At 47.1% G+C, this 27746-nt stretch overlaps 1 protein-coding gene across 6 annotated transcripts in view; it reads left to right on the top strand.

Moving 5' to 3' along the window:
- The window catches only part of Swt1 (Swt1 RNA endoribonuclease), a 323033-nt gene that overhangs the window by 68443 nt on the left and 226844 nt on the right, over positions 1-27746 (top strand). For all 6 annotated transcript variants that reach the window (XM_075880970.1, XM_037412977.2, XM_037412978.2 and 3 more), the window contains exon 5: positions 4536-4615. In XM_075880970.1, coding sequence (XP_075737085.1) covers positions 4536-4615 — 80 coding nt within the window. The remainder of the gene's footprint in view (positions 1-4535; positions 4616-27746) is intronic.

Below are 27746 nucleotides of genomic sequence, written 5' to 3'. Positions count from 1 at the left end.
GGGTCCCATGCTGCGCTTCCTCTACGACGGGGTCGTGTGACCTCAAACCCTCCTCTAGGAGTTTTTCCAGGCGGTCGAGGCAGCTGCGCATTTCGTGCGCATTCGCGTTTTCGTCGACATGCTGAACGGGCACCGAGGAGCTCTGTGAAAGTTTTTCGTTACGTTCTTCCTTAGCTGCTACGTCGATGGCCTCGTCGAACGATTTGGGGTCGTGAGACAAAACAAATCTGCGGACCGGATCCATTAGGCCAGTTAGGAACTGTGACAGCATTTGCTCGGCCAGAATTTTGCGGCGCAGCTGAGTTTTCGCCGGCTCTTTGCTGCTGGAGTTAGCCAGGGTGGCAGTCCCGAGCAATTGTACGCGATTTGCGAACGAGCGCGCTTCCTCTCCGGCGTTTTGTCTCGCGTTCCTAAACCTCTCCACCTTGCTGCAAAGGGGTTTCGTGTCGAACTGCTCGAGCGCCAAAGCTCTGAACTCAGGGAAGGTTGACGCTGCGGTGACACTATCGTCTCTCCACGCAAAATGATGTGCGGCCCTTAGCATCTTACATCGCGCAATGCCAATGAGTTGGCTGTCTTGCCATCCCCCCATTCTACCAACCTGTTCTAAAATTTGCAGGAAGTCCGTAATGTTTGGAACTGCAGCATCTCCCGTGAACAAAAGAACCATGTTTCTTAACATCAAAGCACTCGTTCCTAGCACGCTCCCATGAGCCACCTGCGTAGCCTGTTCATTCATCGTGCCGTCTCTCCTTCCCTAATACGAGGGTGAAATCTCGCACCGTTGCCCCCACTTGAGACGTCCCCACTACGCCACCGATCGCCAAAGAGAGGGAAGACCCCTCAACCCCCTTTTTATCCGGTTCCCTCTTGGCTACGTGTCTCAATCACCACGTACAGGGATTTGTGCTGGGGCCGGGAAGTAAGAGACGTCACGATCTTTTCTTAATCATGGACGCATTTAATTCAATAGCAAGTGCAAATGGCGTACACACATACTGTCCGTGAACGACATCTCTGTTACACGAAATTGTAACACATCAGCAAATACTCGCGACACGCGAAACAGGATACATAAGCGATGTAATGGTAACAATTAAAGGGTGCCTCAATACAGAGTAAACACACGACGACACAAATGATAAAGTTATAAATTAATAAAACCGCGCAATGTCTCAATATGCTGCATTCTTTCCCGCAAAGCTCGTTTAAGTAAAGGAAGTGAAGTTCGTCTCACAGAATGTTCATGTAGTCGGGGCCTTGGAGTTGGCTGCTCGAGTCGGGGCCGAAGGTTGGTTCTTGGCGTCGAGGTCTGATCTGTCCCCTTTCGTCGCCGTGTACTCCTTTTTCTCCCCTCGGAATGACTCTCCTCGGCTCTCTCCTTCCTTGACACGTGGCCGCTTTTCTCGGGTTCCGACTCTGCCCTACTGGGGCACCAAACCAATCGCCGCTATCGACGCGGCGTATTTTCTTGTCAGTCGGAGTGTATCATCTTCGACGGCCGCCCCCGCGGCCCACACCAGTAGAAAACCCTCTCCCAAACAAAGCCGAGCAAGTAACAATGTACAAACTCAAGCCTCAGAGAGAGAGAGATGGGCAAGCTCTCCCAAGACACTTTAATTACGGGCGAACAATGGTCCCGATGCTTCCGGTACTTGATGAGCCGATGTCCAGACCAAGTCTCAACGTTTCGATGCAGCTCGGTGTCTCCCGTGAAATTCTCCGTAGCCGCCGCTTCTTTGTCATTCAACGCCGCGGGTGGCCATCCGCGCAGAACGCAGTAATGAGCCCTGGAGCCACGGAGGCTGACCGAAAGTCAGGCCGGACGCGGCATAGGCGCTGCGGCAGGGTCGCATTCCCCGAACCAACAAAAGGTGCTCTGCTGCTCCCCCATGCCACAAATCTGAAGGGTGCGCGGATTATTTTCACCGCACACTGTCACACTGTCTGTAGACGACAAGGCGCCGCCCGGCCCTCGTGTTTGCGCGGGGGGGGGGGGGGGGGGCGCGAGAACAGTAGAAATAATCCTTCCAGGTACTCTACTCCGGAATGCCCATTCGTTACACCGAAGGTTTTCTTTTCCTTTTTTTTATGCGTGGGTTTAAGAAACGACTGTAAACATCTTGAAAGGAGCGGGGTTCAGTCCGTGTTTGCGGGGACGTCACAACGTCACACTGGCGTTTGGTCTGCTAGGAGCGCACGTGCAGTCAGTCCAGCTGTGTCTCTGAAGGCATAGATATGCCTCTGTCACCAACATCGTCGTCCTCACTGCCGTCGCAGTCAACATCGGCGAGTGATGATGACAGCGACCTGGAATTGGGTATTGCCGCAATTCACAACGTTGCTTGCTTGACAAGCTCCGCGTGAAATGCAATGTTTTATCAGTCCCGGCCGTACTGTCAGAGCTCAGGAACACCAACTACGCACCTCATATCGGGGACGTTTGGCGAGTGAATCGCTGCTTTCAGCTGCAGCAGGGCACACGGTAGGAATAGCCCCGGCCTCGAGAAGAGGCCTTGTACTGCCAGTGAAACCCAACTGGTTCGCCAACACAGGATTCAGTCTGTAGCAGCTCGCCGCAAAGTGAAGGGAGCAAATGCGGCTGTTCTTCACAGGCGTCTAGTCCTTCTGTCCAACGACACGTACGAAGTCAACCCACTGGCTGCATTGAGGTTCTAGGCTTAAAAAGGCATGAAGCGCTACGCACTTTCCGCTTTTTTTGCACCTCGACGTGCAGGTTCTTCCTAGGCAGCGGTTCCCCGACATTCTGGCTCGTATTGTCCTTCTGAATGATTATACTCACACGCAATAGAGCACAACGCAAATCAGTTTATGCCACAGAATGAATTGCACGCACGCTTCAACACAGCGAGAGAGCCACTAGTGAGAGCATGGCCGGGAGTCGGTTCCAAACACACTCAGATCGTCGATGTCAGCGTTACTAGCGTGTCGTCACTCAGGAAGGTATTTGTGGAATGTATCACACCGAACACATAGCAATAGTCCCGATGTCGCTGGGCAGTCTATTTTTAGTTTTTTCTCCTTAGCTTTTGAACGCTGTTTGACATCGAATTAAAATAACTTCGACACGATGGACCTCATTCAAATTTAGCCAAGACCTATGCATACCTAGTGATTGAATGATGGGCAGATATCGATCTTGAAATTTGATGTTAGCGCTCCTTTAAAGCTTTTCAGTTTTCCGACACGAGCTTTCACTTTTGCTGCCACTATGCGGACTTGCATAAGCTCGGCAGACTTTTGTCCCCGTTGATTTCCCGGCTGCAAACCTGAACATCGTATCAAGTGTGCTATTCTTGGATTGGTACTTGAGTGTGATCTTTTCAATGTTCAATCTTCATGTCATCCTGCACAAACTTCTTGCAGCAACTTGCCGAACCATAGGTTAGGCCTAATCGCTTATCGGTGGCGGCCGCAGGCGATCAAAGTTGTGGTTGTGTACAGAATCAACGCAACTCTTAGTGGTGGCTCTACTTGAATGAAAGGGAGTTTGAGTGGTGATAACAACACTCAAATGGTGGTTCGCAATTCAATTGCAGTGTCTAATATATGGGGTGCGAGCCCATAAAATCGAACGATCGGTACCATACCGTTCAGCGCACAAAATTTCGGTCGGGATAATAAGCATTATTGAGGTGGCCTGAGACGTAATCGGTGAATTTTTGTGATGGCGCTTTTTTTCGTAATTTTTTTCGCATGCATTGCTTTGGCAACACAGGTCTTTCAATGTTAACTTTTGGAAATTTCAATGCACGTCGCATCGCATGCCTCGATTCTCGGACATGAGAGACTGAATGTTCTACCCATTTCGCTCTAATATAGCCTATGAAAAAGGTTATTTCATCTATTAACATTTATTTATTTTATTTTACAGATACTGCAGGCTCATCTTGGGCTCTAGCAGGAGGGGCTAAAGTGTACTCGTAAAGACTAGCCATTTACACTCAGTGCATTAAAAGGGAAATTAAACAGAAGAAAAACAGTGTCCAATTGGTACAGCAGCTCAAAAGTAATAACGCCTTGAAGATCTCCAAAAGTATGAAGAAGCAATAGGCAATATTCACACAACAAAGAAACATTATTAAAGTAATATACACACAACATTATTATATCAGTATTCACACAACAAAGCAACTTTTTTAAAATAGCCTAACATCAACCCTGGAGACTTTCACTTGCTTTTATATTATGTGTGTATGTTTGTGACTTTCGGGATGTATACGTTATCAGGGGTCTCTGCTATAGTCGGAAATAAAATTTTCACAAATTTTACTGCTTGTAATAAGCGCATCCCTAACTTGAATCTGGATTTTCTGGAAAAAAAGTTTGCCTACTATGCGAGTAAATACAGTACTTAGTGCATGCCCAGTTTTCAAGTGAGCCCAGTTGCATTGTGCAATTCCCATTCACAACTCCGAAAGCAAGCTATGCTTGCTTTCGGAGTTGTGAATGGGAAAGGAGTAGCAGTGTTTTCTTTATTATGACTGTGTTTGTTTGTGAATCGGTTGATGCAGGCACTGAAGACATGGTATTGTGTGTCCCTTGGATGGCTATTCAAGAGCTAGACAAGATTAAGACCAAAAAAAAAGGCCCGGTATGTTATTTCGTGGAACAACTTGATTTATGAGCAAGCTTGAAGCTTTCACGTGATTCTAATTGTAGCACTGTTCTTCAAGTGTCTCTCAAAGATGCATGCAAAACCCATCACAGACTGTGGCATTGTGCTGCTTAGCTCCAAGTACTTCGATCTTTGCCACATTTTAATGGGTACGTTGATTTGGGTGCTTGCCTGGGCTGACAAGCTCAATAATTCAATGAATCGTAATTACAGCACACTTGTTAAACAGAGCCTGCGGCAAAATATTTCCTTTACTGAGCGGGGTGCAGAACAGGCAGTAATTTCTATTTACTGAGAGAGTCTACACAGAGGTCAGGGACAAGCCTGAGTGGATAGTGTCTTGTCAGTAAGCATCCGTGTGAGCAATAACTTGCAAGAAACTTGACCGTCATAAATCAACATATAAGTAAAGCTTTGTGCCTATTGTAATTTCAATTTCTTTGCTCAGTTTTTTTTATTGGCTAGGAGTTCATTACCGTGCCAATGACTTTTCTTTATTCTTATGCTTTGTAATCTCTATGAATACGATAAATTACTTCTAGTACCAGTAAAGGAGTGTATTTTAAAGGGCTCGTTTATCTTTGTTAGGCACAATATAATGAGATTTAACAGACAAACATGCAAAGGAAAGTATAGGGGACGGTATATGACGAAATTTAAATGTAAACTTGAAGAAAGAAATGTGGATAAAAGGATAAATTGCCGTGAGCAGGCACCAGACTTGCGACCTTCGAATAAAGCGTCCGATGCTCTACCGAATGAGCTACCACAGCGGCTATCCCCCCCATCCACTTTATTGGGTATATATGTGATTTTAATTCACATATATACCCAACGAAGTGAATAGCAGGATAGCCGCTGTGGTAGCTTAGTTCGTATGGGGTTATCCCCCCATAAACTTCATTGGCTATAGGTATATGTGACGCGAAAAATTGATGACATCACAGTTTGGTACGGGAATCTCAAGGTGGCATCTCCACCCGCAGTTTCTTCTCGCATGTTTTCTCGCTCACCAAATGTGATGTCGTGGTAAGAGTGGTGTTTTTGGGACTGTAAAATTGTACTTCACTAATACGCGAAAAATTGTTTTGCTCTTTAGTGTCTTTTTAAGCCGTAGTGGTTCGTCTTATGCCTACCAGCTAGTCCGTACCAACTGCGCATAGCATTGTGCGCCACACTGCGCGGCTAAACTTGCAGATGCCACATTAGGGTGTAGCATTCCGATAAGATCGGCCGATTCCCACTTGCATGTGATGGGAAAAAACGAAAGTGAGGTGACAACAAATGTGCCGGTGTGACTTTTCTTTGATGAAAAGCCTTATTTCAGTAAGTATACACAGCCGTCTGCTGCTCGGGCACACGTGTGGTGTAGTGCCACTTAAAGCCTCTTGCACGCTTTTAATAGGTGACTACCTGAAGTCGCTGAGCCACCGATCGCTGCCGCCTCATTGTGCATGGGACCATGTTGAAGCGCGCATCCCTTTGGGGAAACCCAAGCAGCTTGCTGTCACGGAATTTAACTAGACCCGTGGCATGTTGCGAGCTTCGCATCCGCGCCGTGAGACGTCGCCACCATCAAAACGACGACAGCGCATCGCTGGCGACGGCAAATGAACGCCATCTAAGCCTTTTTTTTTTTAGAATTTCATTTGTAAGACTTGGGAATAGTAAGCATAAAAAAACGTTTCTCATTTAATTTTAGGCATTTAGAAGCATGCTTGGTGTAAACGTCTGGAAAATCGGTAAGTGACGCACTTTAGGTGGCAGCGCGGACCAGAAAACAAACAGTCGTGCCGCACTGCTCGTGGAAGGCAAGCAGATACGTTGATATTAATTACAGAAAGTTTGCCGAATACTGTCAACAAGGCATTGCGACATCTTCAGCTACAGAAGTGCTGGAATGCTATCAGTATATCTCTACATACTGCAGTGAACGTTTCGTCGAGTGCGATGGATATATCAGCCAGCGCTAGACAGCTTCTGTGCGCCGAACATCTGCATTGGAGCTATGCATAGTACGTACCTTGTTTGCACAATAAGGCTGATGCTCGCATATTGTTCACTACTGTGCATGCTAAAACGTTACTGAGTGACCTTTATTTCATGTAAATGTCGATTGACTTGCAATGAAACAATTTATTGCTGCAAGTTTGTGTGATCGGCGTTGTCGTTTCGCTCGGCCTGTATGTGGCATCACTCACTTATTAAAGTATGTATGCAAGATACTTGTGAGCTTCTAGTAAGTAGTTTACTGTATTTTACTATATGAAAATGAGGTAAATTGAGGCAGTGAGTTGCTCCAACGAGCGGGGGGCAGCCATGACGCAGAAGCAGGCGACCGTCTGCTATGCGAACGGGCAGCCGCCATATCAAAACACCCTGGTGCTTTAAAACTCATTTCGTTTTATACCCAACTATAAATTATACAACAATATATTTACTTATTATTTGTTCAAAAAAGCTGTTTGAGTTCAGAAGATTATAAAAAATTGTTTGGTTGTCAGTAAAAAGTAATTTTCTAATATTTGTACAAGTGCTGCTGCAATCCAAACGGCGCTGTCAACGCGTCTAATTTTCATCCCCATTGACTTTATGGACATGTCACTCCACTGGTTTAACGTTATGGGTCGCGGGTGTATCGAGAAACCTTTATGCAGCAATGCTAACATGCACACGGTACAGCAAACATAGCGCTGCATACTGCTCGCTTATATTAAGCAACAGCCCAAGCGCTCTGCCGTCTGCTGCCAGGACTGATAGAGCATCGTGGGATGTGGATCGCTTGCAGAAAGCTTGTTATTGCCGCATTAACTCAACAAACTACTCGCCACATCTAGGCATGTTCTAATGCAGAGTAGGTGTATTCGACAGCAAATGAATCGGCAGTCACGACATGGGCCTAGTAGGCGAAGCGCTGCACGCAACTAGCGAGTAGATGATTAGCTGTCTGTGACTGCATGGTGCCTAAAGGGGCTCTGCAACACTTTTTGACCAATATCAGAAGACACCACCGATCGGTAGCAGAGGCTCCTGAAAACACGTGAGCCAAATATTATAGCGCAGCACTTGGACTGGAATTCACGATAAATTGTCAAAGTCAGCTAAAATTTGCTTTCTCATCTCTCGACAAATGACGGAAGATGCATCAGCCATTGCCTGATTTGAACCCGAGCTAACGGGGGGGGGGGGGGGTTCTGCTCCCTCCCACGCCTAGCCGTGCGTGGCTGAGCCGTGTCCGAGGAAAAGGGGATCCTGGGGGTTGAGCTGACGCTGGGTGCTTGGACCTTTAAGGCCCCTCGGCAGAGGCAACACACCCCTTTGGTCCCGGCTTCACGTAGACGGCACCCCCGGATTGACCCACCTGGGGGGAATCGGCATTCCTATTTTCCTGTCTCCCCCTCACATCTTCGTCTTTTCTCTTACTTTAAATCTTTCCTGTCCTCTACTCTCTTCCATTGACTTCCGTGTTTCCTGGCAGCAAGGGTTACCGTATTTACTCGATTCTACCGCGCCCTCGATTGTAACGCGCACCCGATTTCCACAGCGAAAAAAAAAAAAAAAACGTAAGACATCGATTGCATCGCGCACCCATTTTTCTCGCTGGCCCACACGATCACACCACTCGAAATAACGACTTCTTTCGGGAGCGTCTTCCATTTAAATATGAGGTACGGGCGAAGCTTGTGCCCATCTGACGTGTAACAGCGCATTGCCGTCACTGTAGTTTTTTCGTGGACCGATGTCAGCTCGCGAACTTGCTTCGGCCCCTTCTTCTCGACGGTTGTGGTGCCAGGCATGTTGAAGTAAAGAGGCGTCTGATCGGCATTCCCGATTTGCCCAAGCAGGTAGCCGTTGTTGCGCCGCAAGTTTAAGACGAACCTCTGAAAACTGTGAAGCTTTTCATCATACTCCTCCGCAAATCTTTTCGCATATGCATGTTCCCCTTTGGAGGGAAAAGCCTTTCCTCTTTATAAAGTTAGTTAGCCAGCACCTGGTCGCTTTAAACTGGCTCTGCATTAGTCCTTTTTCTAAGACTAATTGCATAGCCCGCACTTGGAGCAGTTCTGTCGTCACAGGCCGCTGTGCCGCTCGCTGCTCAAGCACATACTCGCCGAGCAGCTCTTTAATTTGCGGAAATCGACCCTGCTGTGGTCAACTGAAGCCTTTGCGTGAAGCTTTGCTGTCGACAATCTTCTGCTTTTGTTTCCGCCGGTCCCGCACGCACGTTTCGGGAACTCCGAATGACCGCGATGCGGCCCGATTTTCGTCCGTTTCTGCACACGCGATGACTTTTCTTTTAAAAGCGGCATCGTGGTGCACTCGAGTTTTTGGAGTCGGCCCTTCCACGCCGTCGATGCTAATGCACTATTAGATGACGAGCTCCTCAGCACATGTACGAAGTGCTGCACAGGGGAAACACAGGCAGAAATGGCCGACGCGCCATGCCGACGCATGTAGGGGGCGGCCATTTTGGATTTGCCGATGGCAATAGACTGACGTTATATTCTTGTTCGTACTCGATTCTAACGCGCGTGCGATTTATGAACTCGCTTAACCGGATAAAAGGTGCGCGTTAGATTCGAGCAATTACGGTAACCCTGTGTGGCTATCCTACCTTGGATACACCATATTCGGTTATAGTGGTGGTGTACAGCTGGCGTCTGCAGGGCCTGTGCTTACAGACCCTGCAGCGTCCCCTTGTAGGACTCCATGGTGGGTGGCTCGCGCCGCTGCCGAAAATAAACATTTTCATATGGCTAGTTCCTTCCCCCCACTCGCTCATCCCCTCAGAAAAGAAGGCGCACCGATGAAGTGTTCCAGTTTTTTGGTCACCAGAGAGTATCTTTTCCCCGATTCCATGTTATCCACGCTGACACACCCTGCAAACCAGTGCGAAGATTTTCACCTTTTCTAGTTTCAAAGTCTTTGACAGAAATCTTTGGCCCAGGATATAAAGCATAGAGAATGGCAAGTGGTGACCTCCTGTTGGAGCTCCGCGACCAGAAAAAATATGAGAAACTGTCTAATCTAGTGAAATTTGGAGATACCAAATAATAGTAACCCCACACCGAACCATGAACACCACCCATGGCGTTGTTTCAGATGATGACCTGTTAGGGCTGACGGAGGCTGAACTTTTGGAGGGTTTCAGCGAACAGAATGTCATCAACGTGAAACGAATTAGGATGAGGCCTGATGGCAAAGAAGTCCAGTCTAAGCACCTGATACTTACCTTCAATTCAAGTGTACTGCCCGGCTCCATCTAGGCTGGGTACATCAGGCTTTGAGTGAGGCCATATATACCAAACCCTCTCCGATGTTTCAAATGCCAGCGGTTCGGCCACAGTTCACAGAACTGCCGAGGCCGCCTAACTTGCGCCAAATGCAGTGCTGAAGAACGTACGTCTGATGCCTGTGAAAACTCTCTTCACTGTGCGAACTGTAAGGGGAGCATGCCACATACCCACGGCCATGCCCATGCTGGAGAAAAGAAAAGAAAATTGTCACAATTAAAGTAAAACAAAACATTTCCTTTAAGAAGGCACGAAGGCAGGTGTCCTACCTACCAGAAACCAGCTTTGCCGAAGTAACACGTCAGGGGGCAGCGCCACGACGGCCTCCGGCGGCTGTCTCGAACACGCGTAGTGAGCCGGCGGTGATGCCATCCGCCCCTTCGGCGGTTGCAGCCAGTGCTGCTCTGCCATCCGCCCCTTCGGCGGTTGCAGCCAGTGCTGCTCTGCCATCCAAGAAGGACCCACCAACCTCCGGGCTGGGGGTCGCGAAGGTCTTGCCTTTTGAGGCGAGGCCCTCAAAACAAATGCAGCGCTCGCAAGAGCGCGTGTCCAGTGTCTCGCAAGAGGCAATGGACACAACACCGAGCGTGAGGGCGCAGCCAGCGCCTAAGGATCGGCACGACTTTGTCGACCGATCCTAAAAAGAAAAATCTCGTGTCACGGCCCCTGGAAAGGGTCCGTGAGCTAATTTTCCATCCTTGAGCACACATCACAAAACACATCCAAAATGGACACACAGATCTTACAGTGGAATGTGAGAGGACTTCTCCATAACCTCGATGATATTAGAGAACTCCTTAATAAACATACTCCAAAGATGCTGTGTGTTCAGGAAACACATCTTAAGTCCACACAAACAAACTTTCTAAAGCAATATGCCATCTTCAGCAAAGACCGTGACGACGCTCCCGCCTCGTCGGGCGGTGTCGCTATAATAGTTGATAAAGGTGTTGCCTGTAAGCAAATAAACCTCCGAACTTCTCTTGAGGCAGTTGCTGTCTGAGCAGTGCTGTTCGGGAAGCTACTAACAATTACTTCTATTTACATTCCCCCGTGCTATCAACTTTCGAAGACACAATTTCAAAGCTTCATTGATGAACTTCCTCCGCCATATATAGTCGTTGGTGATCTAAATACACATAATCTCCTATGGGGCGACTCCCGCTTAGATACGCGAGGATGCCTAATAGAACACTTTCTGTTTTCGTCAGGTGCATGTTTACTTAACAAAAAAGAATCAACATATTATAGCACTACACACAACACATACTCTTCTATAGGCATGAGTATTGTCTCGAGTACACTAATTCCATATCTGGAGTGGTCTGTTCTAAAGAACGCCTTTGGGATTGACCACTTCCCGATAATGTTGAAGCTAACAAAAGAAGATACATGCTCGCCTTACTTTCCTCGTTGGAACACCAAGTCAGCCAACTGGAAACTGTTCCGAGAAAACACATTTTTAGATGGAGATGACATTGCTGATTTTAATATACACGATGCTGTGGCATACCTAACAGGTTTTATTATTGACGCTGCAGTGAAATGTATTAAGCAAACTAACAGAATAACTAATAAGCGTCGCATCCCATGGTGGAACGACGATTGTCGCAAAGGGCGCAATAGTCAAAATAAAGCTTGGAGATTACTCCGAAATTACCCAACGGCTGAAAACCTTGTCAATTTCAAACAGGTCAAGTCACAAGTCAGAAGAACTCGTCGTCTTGCAAAGAAAGAAAGTTTGAATAGGTGCATCTCTGGTATCAATTCTTACACCGACGAAACAAAAGTTTCGAATAGGGTAAACAAGTTAATGGGTCGGGAGCCGCACCCCCTACCCTTGGTAAATAGCCGAGGTGAGAGCCTGGAGGAGCAGGCGGACTGCCTAGGCGCACACTTTGAATAGGTCTCAAGTGCATCAAACTATACAGAAACGTTCTTAAAATTCAAAGAACGCGAAGAGCGGCAGCCCCTTAAATGTAAACGTCCATCCAAGGAGACTTACAACTGCCCATTTTCATTTGCTGAACTTAAGGCATCTCTTGCGTACTGCAACAACTCGGCGCCAGGTGGCGATCGAATAACGTACAAAATGGTCAAGTACCTTCACCCCGAAGCACTAAAAACACTCCTAACCCTCTTCAATATCATTTGGGCAGCTGGGCATATTTCATTGTCATGGAAAGAAGCTATAGTCATCCCGGTACTTAAACAAGGCAAAGACCCGTCCTTGGCTGCCAGCTACAGGCCCATAGTGCTAACAAGCTGTCTATGCAAACTATATAATAAAATGATAAACCGGCGCTTAATCCATTTCCTAGAAAGTAACAGTATACTAGACCCCCTTTAGTGTGGTTTCAGAGAGGGGAGGTCGACAATAGACCACCTTGTTTGCATAGAGACATACATCAGAGATGCATTTATTCATAGGCAGTTTGTACTTTCTGTATTCCTAGACTTAGAGAAGGCGTACGATACCACATGGTGATTCGGGATTCTACGCGGTTTTGTCGCCATGGGCATCCATGGGAACATGCTAAACACAATTGAAAGTTATCTGTCTAACCGAACCATTCGTGTAAAAGAGGGAAATGCTCTCTCTAGATCATTTACCCAAGAGACTGGTGTTCCGCAAGTGGGCGTGCTTAGTTGCACACTCTTCCTTGTAAAAATGAACTCCCTGCAGTCAGTCATTCCAAGCGTGATGTTTTATTCCGTGTACGTTGATGTCCAGATGAGTTTCAAATCATGCAATATGTCTATCTGCGAACGACAAGTGCAGCTTGGAATGAATAAATTCTCTGAATGGGCGGATGAGAATGGTTTTAAAATAAACACCCAGAAAAGTACTTGCGTACTCTTCTCCAACAAACGAGGGGTAATGCCACTACCAAATATTGCGATCAAGGGAGACCAACTCTCTGTGAGCAGCGAGCATAAATTCCTATAAACCACTTTAGATTCTAAGCTTACGTTTATTCCCCATATTAAATATGTCAAAATGAAATGTTTGAAAGCGATGAATGTCCTGAATTTCCTATCACGTACAACATACTGTAGTGATCGAAAGTGCCTCTTGAAGTTGTACAAGAGCCTTGTCGGGGCGCGCCTTGATTATGCCTCTATAATTTATCATTCCACAACGCCAAGTGCATTAAAAATCCTAGACCCCGTTCACCATCTGGGTATCCGACTTGCAACCGGTGCTTTCAGCACAAGTCCGATCCTGAGCCTCTATGTAGAGTCGAATCAGTGGTCACTTCACCTGCAGCGATCCTATAGCAGTCTCAAATATTTTATAAAGGTACACGCAAAGATCAAGCATCCTTCTTATTCAACTATCAACGATATGACCGCTGCCACCCTCTTCCAAAATAGACCAGCAGCGAGAAAGCCGTGCTCCTTTGCGTGTGAGAAACCTAAGTGAGGAAATGGGTGTTGGGCTGCTAGAACTTTGTCCTATGCCCACAGCAAAACATTTACCGCCGTGGCAGTGGCAGCTTATACATTGTGACACCTCATTTGCCGAGATCACTAAACACGCACCAGAAGCACATATTAAAATGCATTTCCGACAACTCTAGTCCAACAACTCATGAGTAGAGTTTTATACAGATGTTTCTAAATAGCATGCAGAGGTGGCTTATGCAGCCATCGGACCATCCTTCTCAGAATCCGGTGTACTGCACCCGGAAACAAGTATACTTACGGCTGAGGGTTATGCACTATTGTCGGCTGTGAAGCATATACGGAAATCAAACATACAAAAATCAATTATATTTACAGACTCGTTAAGCATCGTAAATGCATTAAGATCACTTTTTAGATTCAGAAATCCGGTAATAATTGAGTTGTATTCCGTCCTGTGTACTGCGTATATGTCCAACCAGCATGTTATTATTTGCTGGATACCTGGCCATAGAAGTATCGAGGGCAATGTGTTAGCTGACCAAATGGCCACGTCAATTATATTGCGCGCTATTAACCCTACCGCTACTGTCCCTGCAACAGACCTAAAACCCTTCCTGCGTAAGAAACTGCGAAGCCACTGGCAATGCTTGTGGGACACAGAAATAAACAATAAGCTTCACTTGATTAAGCCACAGTTAGGTTACTGGCCCTCCGCTACGAGAAGACGGCGAAGTGATGTCCTATTCTGTCGCCTCAGAATAGGACACACTCATGGTACTCATAGCTTTCTGCTGACTTGGGATGAACCTCCTACTTGTGGTAGATGTGGCGAGAGGCTAACCGTCCTCCACGTCCTCCTGGAGTGTCCGGAGGCTAAAAGAGAAAGAAAGAACTATTTTCCTTTAGCATACCGCTATATCATCTTCCGTTACATCTTATTATGTTTCTTGACGAAGAACCGCTTTTTGATGCAAAATCAGTTCTAAGCTTTCTAAAGGATGTAGTATTGAATGTTTTTAGCCCAACAAGTTTATAGCGCATCTTCTGTCCAGAAGATGCCGCTGTGATAGCAGCTTGCAGTGAGCCCAGGCTTCCATGCTCTTGTTTTAAGGGCTCTGCCGACGCACTGGTGCGCCACGCCAAGTTTTTATTTCATATACGTATCATTTTTAAAGCATTTTATGTCTCCGTAGCACACATAATTTGTCATTGCCATAATTTTATTATATGTATATTTTACGCACCTACAGCGACTATTTTTAGGCCCATTTACAGCCACGTCACATCTGTTTCATCCACACTGCATATCTCACAGTTCATTATCATCGCTTTGGTGCTCTTTGGCCACATCTGGCCCTTGGGCCAATAAACTCTACTAATCTGATTTGAACATGACGCGCTCGGTGGTTACAGAGATCGCCACTGGGGCCGCGACTTGTCTATGCGTGCACGCGCAATTATACTGAAAAAGTCCCATATTCGAAGAAAAAAGTGCTCAAGGCCATGAGGCGCACGTGGCGTATGTTCTTTGCTCGTGCCATCTCTCCCTGCTTAGCTTCCAGCAACGTTGGCTTCCAGTGCTTTCATCGGGACGAGAGAAGAGAAAATGAGATTACAGTGTGCGATAAATCTTTATACTTTTGCTCGAACTGGACGGATTCTTGAAAGTTTTGTGGCGTTGAATACATGATACAATAAGCTATTTATTGAATCTGTTCCACGGTTACTTGAAAAAGCGTTTCAGCGTCATTTAAAGGGCACAGGCTAAGATGAAGCTTGAAAAAATATCACTTTTTTTTTTGTAATTTGAATAGGGTGTCTCTTTGTGCATTTTTTCCACATTCGCGCTTTTCTTAAATAGCATTTTTTGTGGGCAAAACAAATTTTTTTCGAAAGCAAGCAGTGAGTGAAAACGCACCCTAGGGCGTGACCCTCGTGTTCGCTCGGTGCTGATGGTCTATGTTTCTTAAAAAAAACTTAATGTACAAAAGCCAAAATGCTTGTCTCGAGTCAGCTATGCATAGGAAATCGTCAGGTAACTTCTAAGGCAGTCCGTAGACACTGTGCCTCTTCATATTCACACTTTGTCTTTGAAGTGCATTGGTTCAAACATTGTCAGCTCCTAGCTACATTTAATTTTGTGTTTGTCATTCTTGTTGATAAGATAAGATGCTGAGGGTAGAATGTCTTCAGCAAGTGTAAATTTTGCACCGACCCCTATAGTTTTCTTGAAGATGTGAATGAATACAAGTGAGTTGAGGTGCTGAACCAGCAAGCTCTTCATAGTTGAACTTCTAACCGCCGTATTCACAAACGCTCCTTCACTTCACGACTCTCCTCAACTTGACCATATCAAGGCAGAGCGTGCTCCTCCACTCAAGGAGCCGCTGCGTTTCATGAACGCTCCTCCACACTTTCTTCGTCAAGGAAGGCCTTGGAAATGCTCCCTTCACTTGAGTGAAGTGCTTGAGCTGAGAAAAGCGCCTGATAACGAGAGTATTCGTAATTGTGGTTAAGCAATGCCTATCTCTGTACATTAAATGAATGCCTTTCTTAATTATTCTTTTTTATAAATTGACATTACAGCAAAATACATGCATTTAGAGTGGTAGCATGGTTTCCATAAGCCTTGAGCCGGTAGAGTTAGTAAAACCCCCGCTTCCAGTCTGGCAACAGTCGCACCCAGGCAGCTGAACAAACAGCTGATGGCGTTTCGTCTGCTGCTGATCGTTTCTACGTGCTTAGTTTATTTCGTCTCTTATGCGTCTGTTAATTGAGGTTTATATTTGCAGTAGTATCTACGTGTGTGTTATTTGAGACCCAACTTTGCCGGGGTGACTAACAAATTAGGTGAGTGATGACAGGAAGCACAACAGAGGGTTTGTTGCTTTGTTTACTTTCGCTTTGCTTAGAGCCTTCTGATCACTAGTGTAGGCACTGAACGGATAACTTCGTGGAGTGAGTAATTTTTACTTTATATCACATTACATTGGCGTGCTTTTAGAATTCACCACCGCATTGCGTACAAGGATTACTTGTACGTAAATTTGTTCTCACTGTGGAAGTACGTGCAATGTTCCTAATTTCAGGGGACTGTGCTGTGTTGATTTTTCTCATGTACTGCAAATTTCAACGTGGCACTTTTGTTGCTGTTCCTCTGGGTGTAATAGGAAATTTTGAAGACAATGCTCGCAACTGCTAATCAAGGCTATTTCAGGGTATGCTTGAAAAGTAGGCGTGATATACTCGTGGCTGAGCATTCGAATTAAACTGCTACGCAAGTTAAGAAAAGCGATCGTGTGCCTTTCTTTAACTAATGGCAAAAACAGGATTTTAAAGTTGTTGTTTTCTTCAATTAGCAGCATATATAGTCGGTTAACAGCGTGTGTGTGTTTCAATGTTGCCTGAGTAAGCAGTTATTTTTTTCCATCTTTCTTCTATTCGTCCTGCATTTGTGGATGCGCTAATAATGCCACAGAGATTGCTCCTACTAATTATTTTACAAAGAGGACCAACGGGATGCTATGTGAGCGTCTACAGTGCCTCGCAACTAACGAGACGCTATGTGAGCGTCTACAGTGCCTCGCGCCTGCTCACGCATCTTGGGCAGAGCAGCGCATGCCTCTGGTGTACGAGCACGGGCCGGGAAGACTGACGGAGTAGTTGTTCAGAAAGGGACACATAGGCGGAACGCTTTTAGCAGACTCTTCTTTGTGACATAGCTACTTTTCTGGGCACAAGTTTGCCCTCAATAAATCATTGTGTGTGTTCCCCCTCTTGTATTATGTGACATTTTGGTGGAGGTGCGGGGTATGATTAGAAGTCCCCTTGGCGCAAGAGAAAGAAGCCCTGACCCCCAGCGATTGGAGCCTGGCGAACTTACTCCAGTACACCAGCGTTCAAGTCGCCGCCTCCGAGGTGAGTCACCTGAATTCGGACCACTCCTCACTACTCCAGCAACACGGGCAGCGGTAACCGCCAATCTCAGAGAAATGGCCAATCCAGCTTCAACATCTGAACTCATCGTGTTTCCCACGTGCTTACCTGAACCCTTCCACGGTGACGCTCACGAAGATGTGGAAGACTGGCTGGAGCATTTCGAGCGGGTCGCAAGGACCAATGCTTGGGATGAGGCGAGGAAATTGGGCCGCGTGTACTTTCCGTTGGAGGATGGAGCGAGAATATGGTTTGAGAACCACGAAGGGGCAATAGCGACGTGGGAAGACTTTCTGCAGCAGTTGCTTGCTGTGTATGCCAGCACGAATCGCCGGGAAAGGGCAGAAAATGCCCTTCAATCAAGAAACCATTACACGAACGAGAGTGTCAGCATGTATATCGAGAACATGTCCCGCCTCTTCAAACGAGCCGATCCGAACATGACTGAAGAAAAGAAAGTGCGCCATTTGATGCGTGGAGTCAAACAGGACTTATTTGCAGGCCTGGTTCTCAATCCTCCTCGTACCATTGCTGAATTCCGCACAGAAGCCACGACCATAGAAAGAGCACTGCAGCAGCGTGCCCGTCACTACAATCGGGATGCCAGTAGTGAGCCCGCGGGCGTCCTTTTGGCAAAGCGAGACAGCAGCAACGAAACGCTGAGGGAGCTGGTGCGTTCCATCGTCAAAGAGGAGCTTCGTAACATTCTCCAACCGCAAGTCACGTCGACAGTTTTATCCCTCACATCCGTCATCCGTGATGAAGTTCGGCACGCCATTCTTCAGTCGGAACCAGAAGTGCAACCTCTTCGACTTCAACAACCCCTGCAGGAACGCCATGTATCAACGTACGCAGACGCTTTACACTAACCTGCCGTCCACAATGCCTCGTTTCGACTCCCGGTGCCCACCAGTCAGCTTCGACCAGCCCACCTTTTCTTGGAGTGCAGAGACCACGGAAAAGCGATGTGTGGCGCACACCTGACAGGACACCGCTCTGTTTTCACTGCGGAAAAGCTGGACATCTTTACCGACACTGTCCATACCGAAAGGTTGGTCTGCGTGGGTTTTCTGTGTATGCTCTATGCCCGCGTAATGGTGAAAGGCCTATAGAAATAGAGGAGTACCTTTCAAGGCACGGATCTCCAGCCGCTAGCTTCCAGCACCAGCCAAGGTCACCAGCACCACATCTTTATCGATCGCCAAGTCCGCGACATTCAAGTTCACCACCAAATTCACGAAACCATCGGTCAACGAGCCCGCATCAGGAAAACTGAAGCCAACAACCTGGGGAGGCAAGGCTGCTGATGTTCGACAGAGCAAAAATTCTCCATCAAGGCCTCAGCGAAGCAGCAACGAGCAGAAAATGACGACGAATATAAGTAAAGAAAAAATTTCTCCAGACTTGCGTGTTACTATGGACGAGCGGGAATTTAACGTATTGGTTGATATTGGCGCCGATTATTCAGTTGTAAGCTATGCAATCGCAAAAGAATTAAAGAAAGTTTTGACGCCTTGGAGTGGACCAAAAATACGCAAGGCAGGGGGCCATCTGATAACACCTCTGGGAAGATGCACCGCCAGGATCGGCATTCAGGGTGCCACTTATGTCGCTGATTTCCTAGTTCTGCCAGAATGCTCGAGAGACGTAATAATCGGAATGGATTTCCTGCTAAATAACGGCGCCATAATAAACCTGCAGAATTCTAGTAATTCTTTTTCGACAAAGCTGGCCATAGACGAAGAGATGGGAAGTTCTGCGTTGTTATCGATGGCGACGTAACCGTGCCACCATGATGCAGCGTCCTGGTTGGCGTAAGGAATGACGCATTCGTCGACTCTGAAGGAATAGCGGATAGCAATGTCGAGCTGCTGCTAAAGAAAGGTATTTGCATAGCTCGAGGCATTATTCGCTTACGTGGTGGGATTGCCAACGTACTGCTCACTAATTTCGGAAATGAAATTCAGCATGTCGCAAAAGACACTGCCATCGCTTTTCTACACAGCTTTACTGAAGTTACCGACTTATGTGCCATTGCGTAAGAGCCGCCTACTTCGGAAACTATGCATGACCTTGGAACATCAGTTTCAATCAGCCAAAGTCTATCGTCAGCCGAGAGGGAAATCCTGGAAGACCTGATAGATGAATTCGCAGAATGTTTTTCCACCTCATCAAAAGTACGTCGCTCGCAGATCGTGAAGCACAGGATTATAACAGAGGAAACAACCAGGCCAGTGTATCAACACACTTACAGAGTTTCGCCGAAAGAACGAGAGGTTATAAAGAGCCAGGTGCAGGAGATGTTGCAGGATGATGTCATTCAGCCATCTAGCAGCCCATGGGCATCGCCGGTAGTTCTCGTGAGAAAAAAAGACAACACGTTGAGATTCTGTGTAGACTACCGGAAACTAAACAGCCTAACCAAGCGGGGTGTATACCCCTTACCGTGTATTGATGACACATTGGATCGGCTACAGCACGCCAGATATTTCTCTTCGCTCGACCTAAAAAGCGGATATTGGCAAATCGAATTGGATGAAAGAGACCGTGAAAAGACCGCTTTCGTAACCCAGGATGGCTTGTACGAGTTTAAAGCACTATCTTTTGGCCTCTGTTGTGCGCCAGCGACATTCCAGCGCATGATGGACAGTGTCCTCACGGGGCTGAAGTGGCAGTCATGCCTAGTCTATTTGGACGATGTTGTAGTATTTTCTGCGACGTTTGACCAACACGTAGAGAGACTGCGGTCAGTGCTTCAGGCTATCCAGTCGGCCGGCTTGACAATCAAACCAGAAAAGTGCCAGTTCGGCTCCAACAAGCTTCGTTTTCTGGGACGCGTAATCAGCGCGGAAGGTGTTGACCCTGATCCTGACAAGACTGCGGCGGTCGCAGGATTCTGAAAGCCCAGAGACAAGAAAGAGGTGCGTCGATTTTTGGGCTTATGCGCTTACTACAGACGATTTGTAGAAAATTTCTCGAAAGTCGCCGAACCTCTAAACAAACTCACAAAAGACGAAGAATCATTCGCTTGGGGTTCAGAACAAGAAACAGCTTTCAACGAATTAAAGCAACGTTTGCAAAGCCCGCCGATTCTTGCCCACTTCGACGAGACCGCTGACACGGAACTCCATACAGACGCAAGCAATATTGGTCTCGGCGCAGTACTTGTACAACGGCGAAATGGAAAAGAAAAAGTGATAGCTTACGCCAGCCGAACGCTTTCAAAAGCCAAAAAAAAACTATTTCGTGACAGAAAAAGAGTGTTTGGCAGTGGTATGGGCTATCAGCAAGTTCAGACCATACCTCTACGGAAGGCCGTTCCGTGCCGTCAGCGACCACCACTCACTTTGCTGGCTGGCGAACTTGACCCGTCGGGACGTCTTGCCAGATTGAGCCTCCGACTGCAAGAATACGACATTACTGTTGTATACCGGTCTGAGCGAAAACACAATGATGCCGATTCCTTATCGCGCTCGCCACTTGACTCTACTCCTTCAGAAGAAGACGACTCGACACTTCTCTGTATGATGGAAGCCTCAGATATTGTGGAGCATCAACGAGCTGACGCAGAACTGCTCCCATTGATCGAACACCTTGAAGGACGTGCCGGCCAGGTCCCACGTGTATTTAAAAGAACATTATCTTCATTCTGTCTCCGTGAAAATGTGCTATACAAAAGGAACTTCGGGCATAACAAAGAGAAGTTCTTACTCGTTGTTCCGTTAACAATGAGACCCGAAATCCTAGAAGCTTGTCATGATGAACCATCGTCTGGTCACTTGGGCGTCAGCCGGACATTTGCCAGAATTCATCAGAAGTATTACTGGCCCAAGCTGCTGGCGTCCGTACAGCAATATGTGAAGACATGTCGCGAATGTCAAAGGCGCAAAAGACCACCACTGAAGACGGCCGGGCTGCTCCAGCCCATAGAACCGCCTGCTACACCATTTGAACAAGTTGGAATGGATCTTCTTGAACCCTTCCCAATGTCATCATCGGGCAAGAGGTGGATTGTAGTCTCCACCGACTACTTAACGCGGTATGCTGAAACCGGCTGCCTTGAGCGAGGAACGGCAGCTGAAGTAGCCAAGTTTTCCGTGCACAGCATAGTTCTTCGACATGGCCCCCCAAAGGTAGTAATCACTGACCAAGGAGCAGCCTTCACGTCAGTCAGAGTTGATGCGATGTTTTGATAATGACGAACACCAGCCATAGGAAAAGCACTGTGTACCATCCCCAAACGAATGGGTTAACGGAACCCCTAAATCGCACAATCGCTGACATGCTGTCGATGCACGTGGACTTGGAGCATAAAACGTGGGATGAAATCCTGCCTTACGCATCGTTCGCCTATAATACGGCCCTACAAGAGACCACCCGCGTCACCCCATTTCAGCTTGTCTATGGTCGCATAGTCAATTCAACTCTCGACGCCATGCTCCCAGTCGACAATGACCACTACGGGCCATCTGACATTGACGAATTTGTGCAGAAAGCTGAAGAAGCACGCCAGTTGGCAAGGCATCGAATACGTCAATAACAGTTCAAGGATGCGGACTACTACAGCCTGCGCCGCAGGGGAGTCGAGTACCAGCCAGGTGATCAAGTATGGTACTGGACACCAATACGACGCCGCGGCTTGTCAGAAAAGCTCCTTCGACGGTACTTTGGTCCATACAAGATCCTTCGCCGGCTAAGTGACCTAACTTATGAAGTAATCCATGACGGACAAGAGCGCCCGAAACGGCAAAACCATGCGGATGTCGTCCACGTTGTCTGCATGAAGCCATACCACGAAAGAGAATGAAACATCTACCCCCACGACTATTAACCTTCCGAATTCATGCATCGGGACGATGCGCATTTCGGAGGGGGAGTAATGCCACAGAGATTGCTCCTACTAATTATTTTACAAACAGGACCAACGGGACGCTATGTGAGCGTCTACAGTGTCTCGCAACTAACGAGACGCTATGTGAGTGTCTACAATGCCTCGCAACTAACGAGACGCTATGTGAGCATCTGCAGTGCCTCGCAACCAACGAGACGCTATGTGGGCGTCTACTGTGCCTCGCGCTTGCTCACGCATCTTGGGCAGAGCAGCGCATGCCTCTGGTGTACGAGCACGAGCCGGGAAGACTGACGGAGTAGCTGTTCAGAAAGGGACACGTAGGCGGAACGCTTTTAGCAGACTCTTCTTTGTGACATAGCTACTTTTCTGGGCACAAGTACGCCCTCAATAAATCATTGTGTGTGTTCCCCCTTTTGTATTACGTGACAATATGACAGATTCGAATAGACGTAACCTTTAAATCTTTGTAGCTTCTGTCTCCAAGTTCACACAGCGGCCACGTCTTAAAATTTTTGTCCCGTCTCTTTTACCTGCTAGCTCAGAAGCACAATCTTTAATGCATGAATGACCTTTGCACTTATGTTTTGCCTTTTATTTGCAGAATATTATTGCTGGGAATACCTCTTGAAAAGGCGGGGGAGTTTCTACTCCCTCCCACGCCTAGCCGTGCGTGGCTTTGCCGTGTCCAGGGAAAAGGGGATCCTGGGGGTTGAGCCGACGCTGGGTGATTGGACCTTGAAGGCCCCCCGGCAGAGGCAACACACCCCTTTGGCCCCGGCTTCATGTAGACGGCACCCCTGGGCTGACCCACCCAGGGGAAATCAGCAGTCGCCTTTTCCTATCTCTCTCTGCCTACATCTTCGTCTTTATCTCTCACTATCTATCTGTCCTGTCTTCTACTCTCTTCTGTTTACTTCCAATTTTCCTGGCGGCAAGGGTTAACCCTGTGCAAATAGCCTACCTTGGTCTAGGCGCATTGGGTTATGGCAGTGTTGTACGGCTGACGTCTGCAAGCTTTCAGCACCTGTAAACTTGCAGCGTCCCCTTGTTGGGCTCCGTGGTGGGTGGCTGCCAACGCTGCTGAACAAAAATAAGACCGGCATGCATGGCGCATTCCCTCTACTATCTGATCGTACCGGCCTAAAGCGGGTACGCACCGACGACATAAATCTCTTCAACCAGCCAACAGAAACTTTTCCCCATTTCCACGTCATTCACTGTGAAAAAACTGAAAAGCAAGCCAGGACCGTCTCTCCTTTCCTAGTCTCTAGATGTCTTACCGAAACTCTTGGCACAGGATACAAGGTAACCAAAATGGCTAGTGGAGACCTTCTCCTCGAAATCCGTGACAAAGAACAATTTAAAAAGCTAGACCGTCTCTCAGATTTTGGTGGCATACCAATAACCATAACACCACATAGATCAATGAACACAACTCGCGGAGTGGTATCCGACATGGACTTACTTGACTTGACTGAGACTGAACTTTTGGAGGGGTGGAAGAGCCAAAATGTCACTAATGTACAGAGAATCATCATCAGAAGAGACAATAAGGAAACACCGACAAAACACTTAATACTTACATTTGCATCCAGTAAACTACCGGAATCAATTCAAACAGGGTACACAAAGACATCTATCAGGCCGTACATACCAAACCCTCGTCGTTGCTTCCAATGCCAGAGGTAGGCCATGGCTCTAAAACCTGTCGTGGTCGCCAGACTTGTGCGCAATGTGGAGTCCTAGGCCACGTGTCTGAGAACTGCAAACAACCGCCACACTGTGTAAACTGCGAAGGAAACCATGCCGCATATTCACGCTCCTGCACATACTGGAAAAAAGAAAACGAAATAATTACGTTGAAGGTGAAGGAGAATATTACATTTAAGGAAGCACGGCGAAGACTCACTCCATTCTATGGACCTACATACGCTGATGCGGCGCGTCAGGGGGCACCGCCGCACCAGCCCTCGCCACCCCTCCGGCCCGCGCATACCGAGCCGGCGGTTGTGGCACCTGCCCCCAAGGCGGCTGTAGCCCAGGCTACACCGCCTACTCCCAAACAGAGACCGGAGACTCCAGAGTCTTCGGGTCTCAAGGCCTCCCCTCACCAGGCGAGGCCCAAAATTCGAACTAACAGCCCGCATGTGCGGGCATCCAGTGCCTCCGAGGAGGCGATGGATATGTCGGCACCCTTGGTGCCGAAAGAGCGGCGTGGCTCCTTGGAGCGCGCCAAGAAAACAAAAAAGCAAATAACTGGGCCTGGTGATGGCCCTGTTAAGTGAACTCAGACTCCCCGTCTAAACAGCCACTCGCTTTTCGTACACACAGCACTATTTCACATTCACCATGAACACTCAAATTATACAAAGGAACGTCAGGGGCCTTCTCAGAAACCTTGACGACATCCAAGAACTCTTACATGAACACTGGCCAAAAGTGCTGTGTGTACAAGAAACACACCTTAATTTAAAACACACAAATTTTCTTCGTAGATATGTTATTTTCCGAAAAGACCGTGTTGATGCTATGACATCATCTGGAGGTGTTGCCATCATAGTGAATCAAGGAATAGCATGCACACACTTACAACTCTAAACACCCCTTGAGGCAGTGGCTGTTCGAGCGGTTCTTTTTGATAAACTGATCACAATCTGCTCTATTTACATTCCTCCTAGCTATCAGCTGCAAAAACGTGATTTACACTCTTTAATTGATGAACTTCCGGAACCTTATGTTCTCCTTGGAGACTTTAAAGCGCATAGCAGGCTATGGGGTGACTCTCGGTATGACGCGCGAGGTCGACTGATCGAACAGGTTCTTATCTCGTCGAGCGCGTGTCTCCTAAATCGAAAAGAACCAACCTATTATAACCTCGCCAATAACACCTACTCCTCCATAGACCTGAGCATAGTATCTCCATCTCTTGTGCCTCTACTCCAGTGGAAAGTCGTCAGTAATCTGTACGGAAGTGACCACTTCCCCGTAGTTTTGAGCACAACGGCAGTAACTGAGTGTCCACCACGTGTTCCCAAGTGGCTCATAAACAGAGCCGACTGGGAACAGTTTCATACTATCGCTTGTCTAGGTTGGAATGACATCTGTACTTTGAATATTGATGTTGCTGTGAACTACTTCACAACGTTTTTGATTGATGCTGCAACAAAATGCATCCCACAAACAAATGGACACCCTGGAAAACGTTGTGTGCCATGGTGGAATTCTGAATGCCGAAACGCGCGCAAACAGCAAAACAGAGCTTGGAGGCTGCTTCGGAACTCACCGACAGCCGAAAATCTTGAAACCTTTAAGAAAATAAAGTCTCAAGGCAGGAGAACGCGTCGGCAGGCCAGAAGAGAAAGCTGGCAGAAGTTTTTATCAGGGGTTAATTCATACACACAGGAGGCTAAAGTCTGGAACATGGTCGGTAGGATAGCAGGAAAACAAGTATACACACTTCCACTCGTAAACACTGAGGGTGATACCTTGGAAGATCAGGCAAACTTCCTCGGTGCACACTTCGAACAGGTATCCAGCTCGTCCCACTATACTGACACTTTCCAAAAATACACAACAAGAATAGAAAAGCAGAAACTCGAACACAAATCCACTAGATACGAGGCATATAACCAAGCTTTCAATCTAGCTGAGCTCCAAACATCTCTAAACTCCTGCAGTACTTCTGCCCCAGGTTCTGACCGTGTGATGTATGAAATGTTAAAAAACCTACCAAACGAAACCCGAAAAACCTTACTTTGTTTGTACAATGCTATTTGGTCTTCTGGCACTATTCCTACCTCCTGGAAAGAGGCTATTGTTATTCCCATTTTGAAAGAGGGCAAGGACCCTTCTTTACCCTCGAGTTATAGGCCTATAGCACTTACAAGCTGCTTGTGCAAAGTCTTCGAAAAAATGATAAACTGCCGACTTGTACATTTTCTTGAAACAAATAATTGGCTCGACCCATTTCAGTGCGGGTTTTGAGAAAGTAGATCCACCACAGACCACCTTATTCGTATCGAGGCACAGATCAGAGACGCGTTCGTTCATAAGCAATATTTCCTCTCTGTGTTCCTCGATATCGAAAAGGCTTATGATACTACATGGCGTTACGGAATTCTAAGAGACCTGTCCCACCTTGGCGTGCGCGGAATAATGTTTCATATAATCGAAAGTTACCTGTCAAACCGGACATTCCGTGTCCGTCTGGGCAGTGTGCTCTCCCAAACATTTGTCCAGGAAACAGGCGTGCCACAAGGTGGTGTGCTTAGTTGCACACTTTTTATTATTAAAATGAATTCTTTGCACTTGTCAATTCCCCGCAATATGTTCTATTGTACATATGTCGACGACGTTCAGCTTGGCTTCAAGTCATGCAACTTGGCCATGTGTGAGCGGCAGGTTCAGCCGGGCTTAAACAAGGTCTCCAAATGGGCAGATGAAAACGGATTTCGACTTAACCCACAAAAAAGCACGTGTGTCTTGTTCTCTCGAAAGAGAGGCATGCACTCTGAACCTGACATTCGACTGAACGGGCATCGTCTGTCCGTCAAAGCCGAGCATAAATTCTTAGGCTTAATCTTGGACAACAAGTTGACCTTCGTACCGTACATCAAGTATTTAAAAACAAAATGTTTTAAAGCCATCAATGTTATAAAAGTGTTGTCACGTACTACTTGGGGTAGTGATAGGCAATGCCTCATGAATCTGTATCGAAGCCTCATTCGCACCCGCTTAGATTATGGGGCCGTTGTTTATCAGTCTGCAACTCAAAGTGCTTTGAAGATGCTGGACCCCGTGCACCATTTGGGCATTCGCCTTTCTACGGGTGCTTTTTGCACCAGCCCTGTAGAAAGCCTTTATGTTGAGTCAAATGAGTGGTCGCTTCATCTGCAGAGAACCTATATGTCTTTTGTTTATTTCCTTAAGGTGAAAGCAGATAAAAAGCACCCCTCATACTCTACTATTAATGATTTGTCGAGCTCATTTCTGTTTCAAAACAGGCCTTCGATGAGGCAGCCCTTCTCAGTTCGCCTGAAAAGTCTAGCCGAGGAAACTGGAGTCTCATTAGAACACAGTTTAATGGCTCCTGTAGCATATCCGCCACCGTGGCAATGGCAGACTATAGACTGCGATGTGTCCTTTCTAGGAGTTACAAAACATGCACCTATTGCCCATATCCGAACATACTTCCTGGAACTTCAACACAAATACACACGTCCTGAGTTGTTTACAGATGCTTCCAAGTCCAACTCCTCTGTGTCCTACGCTGCTGTCGGCTCATCCTTTTCGGATGCTGGCCCTCTACATCCAAGCACAAGTATCTTCGCAGCAGAAGCTTACGCGATACTTGTGGCAGCTAAACACATCAAACAACTACAAATACAAAAAGCAGTAATTAATACAGACTCCCTCAGTGTGGTAACGGCTCTGCACAGTCCTAAAAAACAAAAAACCCGGTCCTTGTCTCACTTTACTCCATTTTGTGCACACTCTACACACTAAAACAACATGTTGTAGTGTGCTGGGTGCCAGGGCACCGTGAGATCTAAGGCAATGTGAGGGCGGATCAGCTTGCTGCATCCGTCCACAAAAGCACTGGCCCTACACCCAT

Source organism: Rhipicephalus microplus, chromosome X, assembly GCF_043290135.1.
Source record: "Rhipicephalus microplus isolate Deutch F79 chromosome X, USDA_Rmic, whole genome shotgun sequence".
NCBI lineage: Eukaryota > Metazoa > Arthropoda > Arachnida > Ixodida > Ixodidae > Rhipicephalus > Rhipicephalus microplus.
Note: the sequence above shows the minus strand (reverse complement) of the source record. Positions and strands in the feature narration are given on the sequence as shown.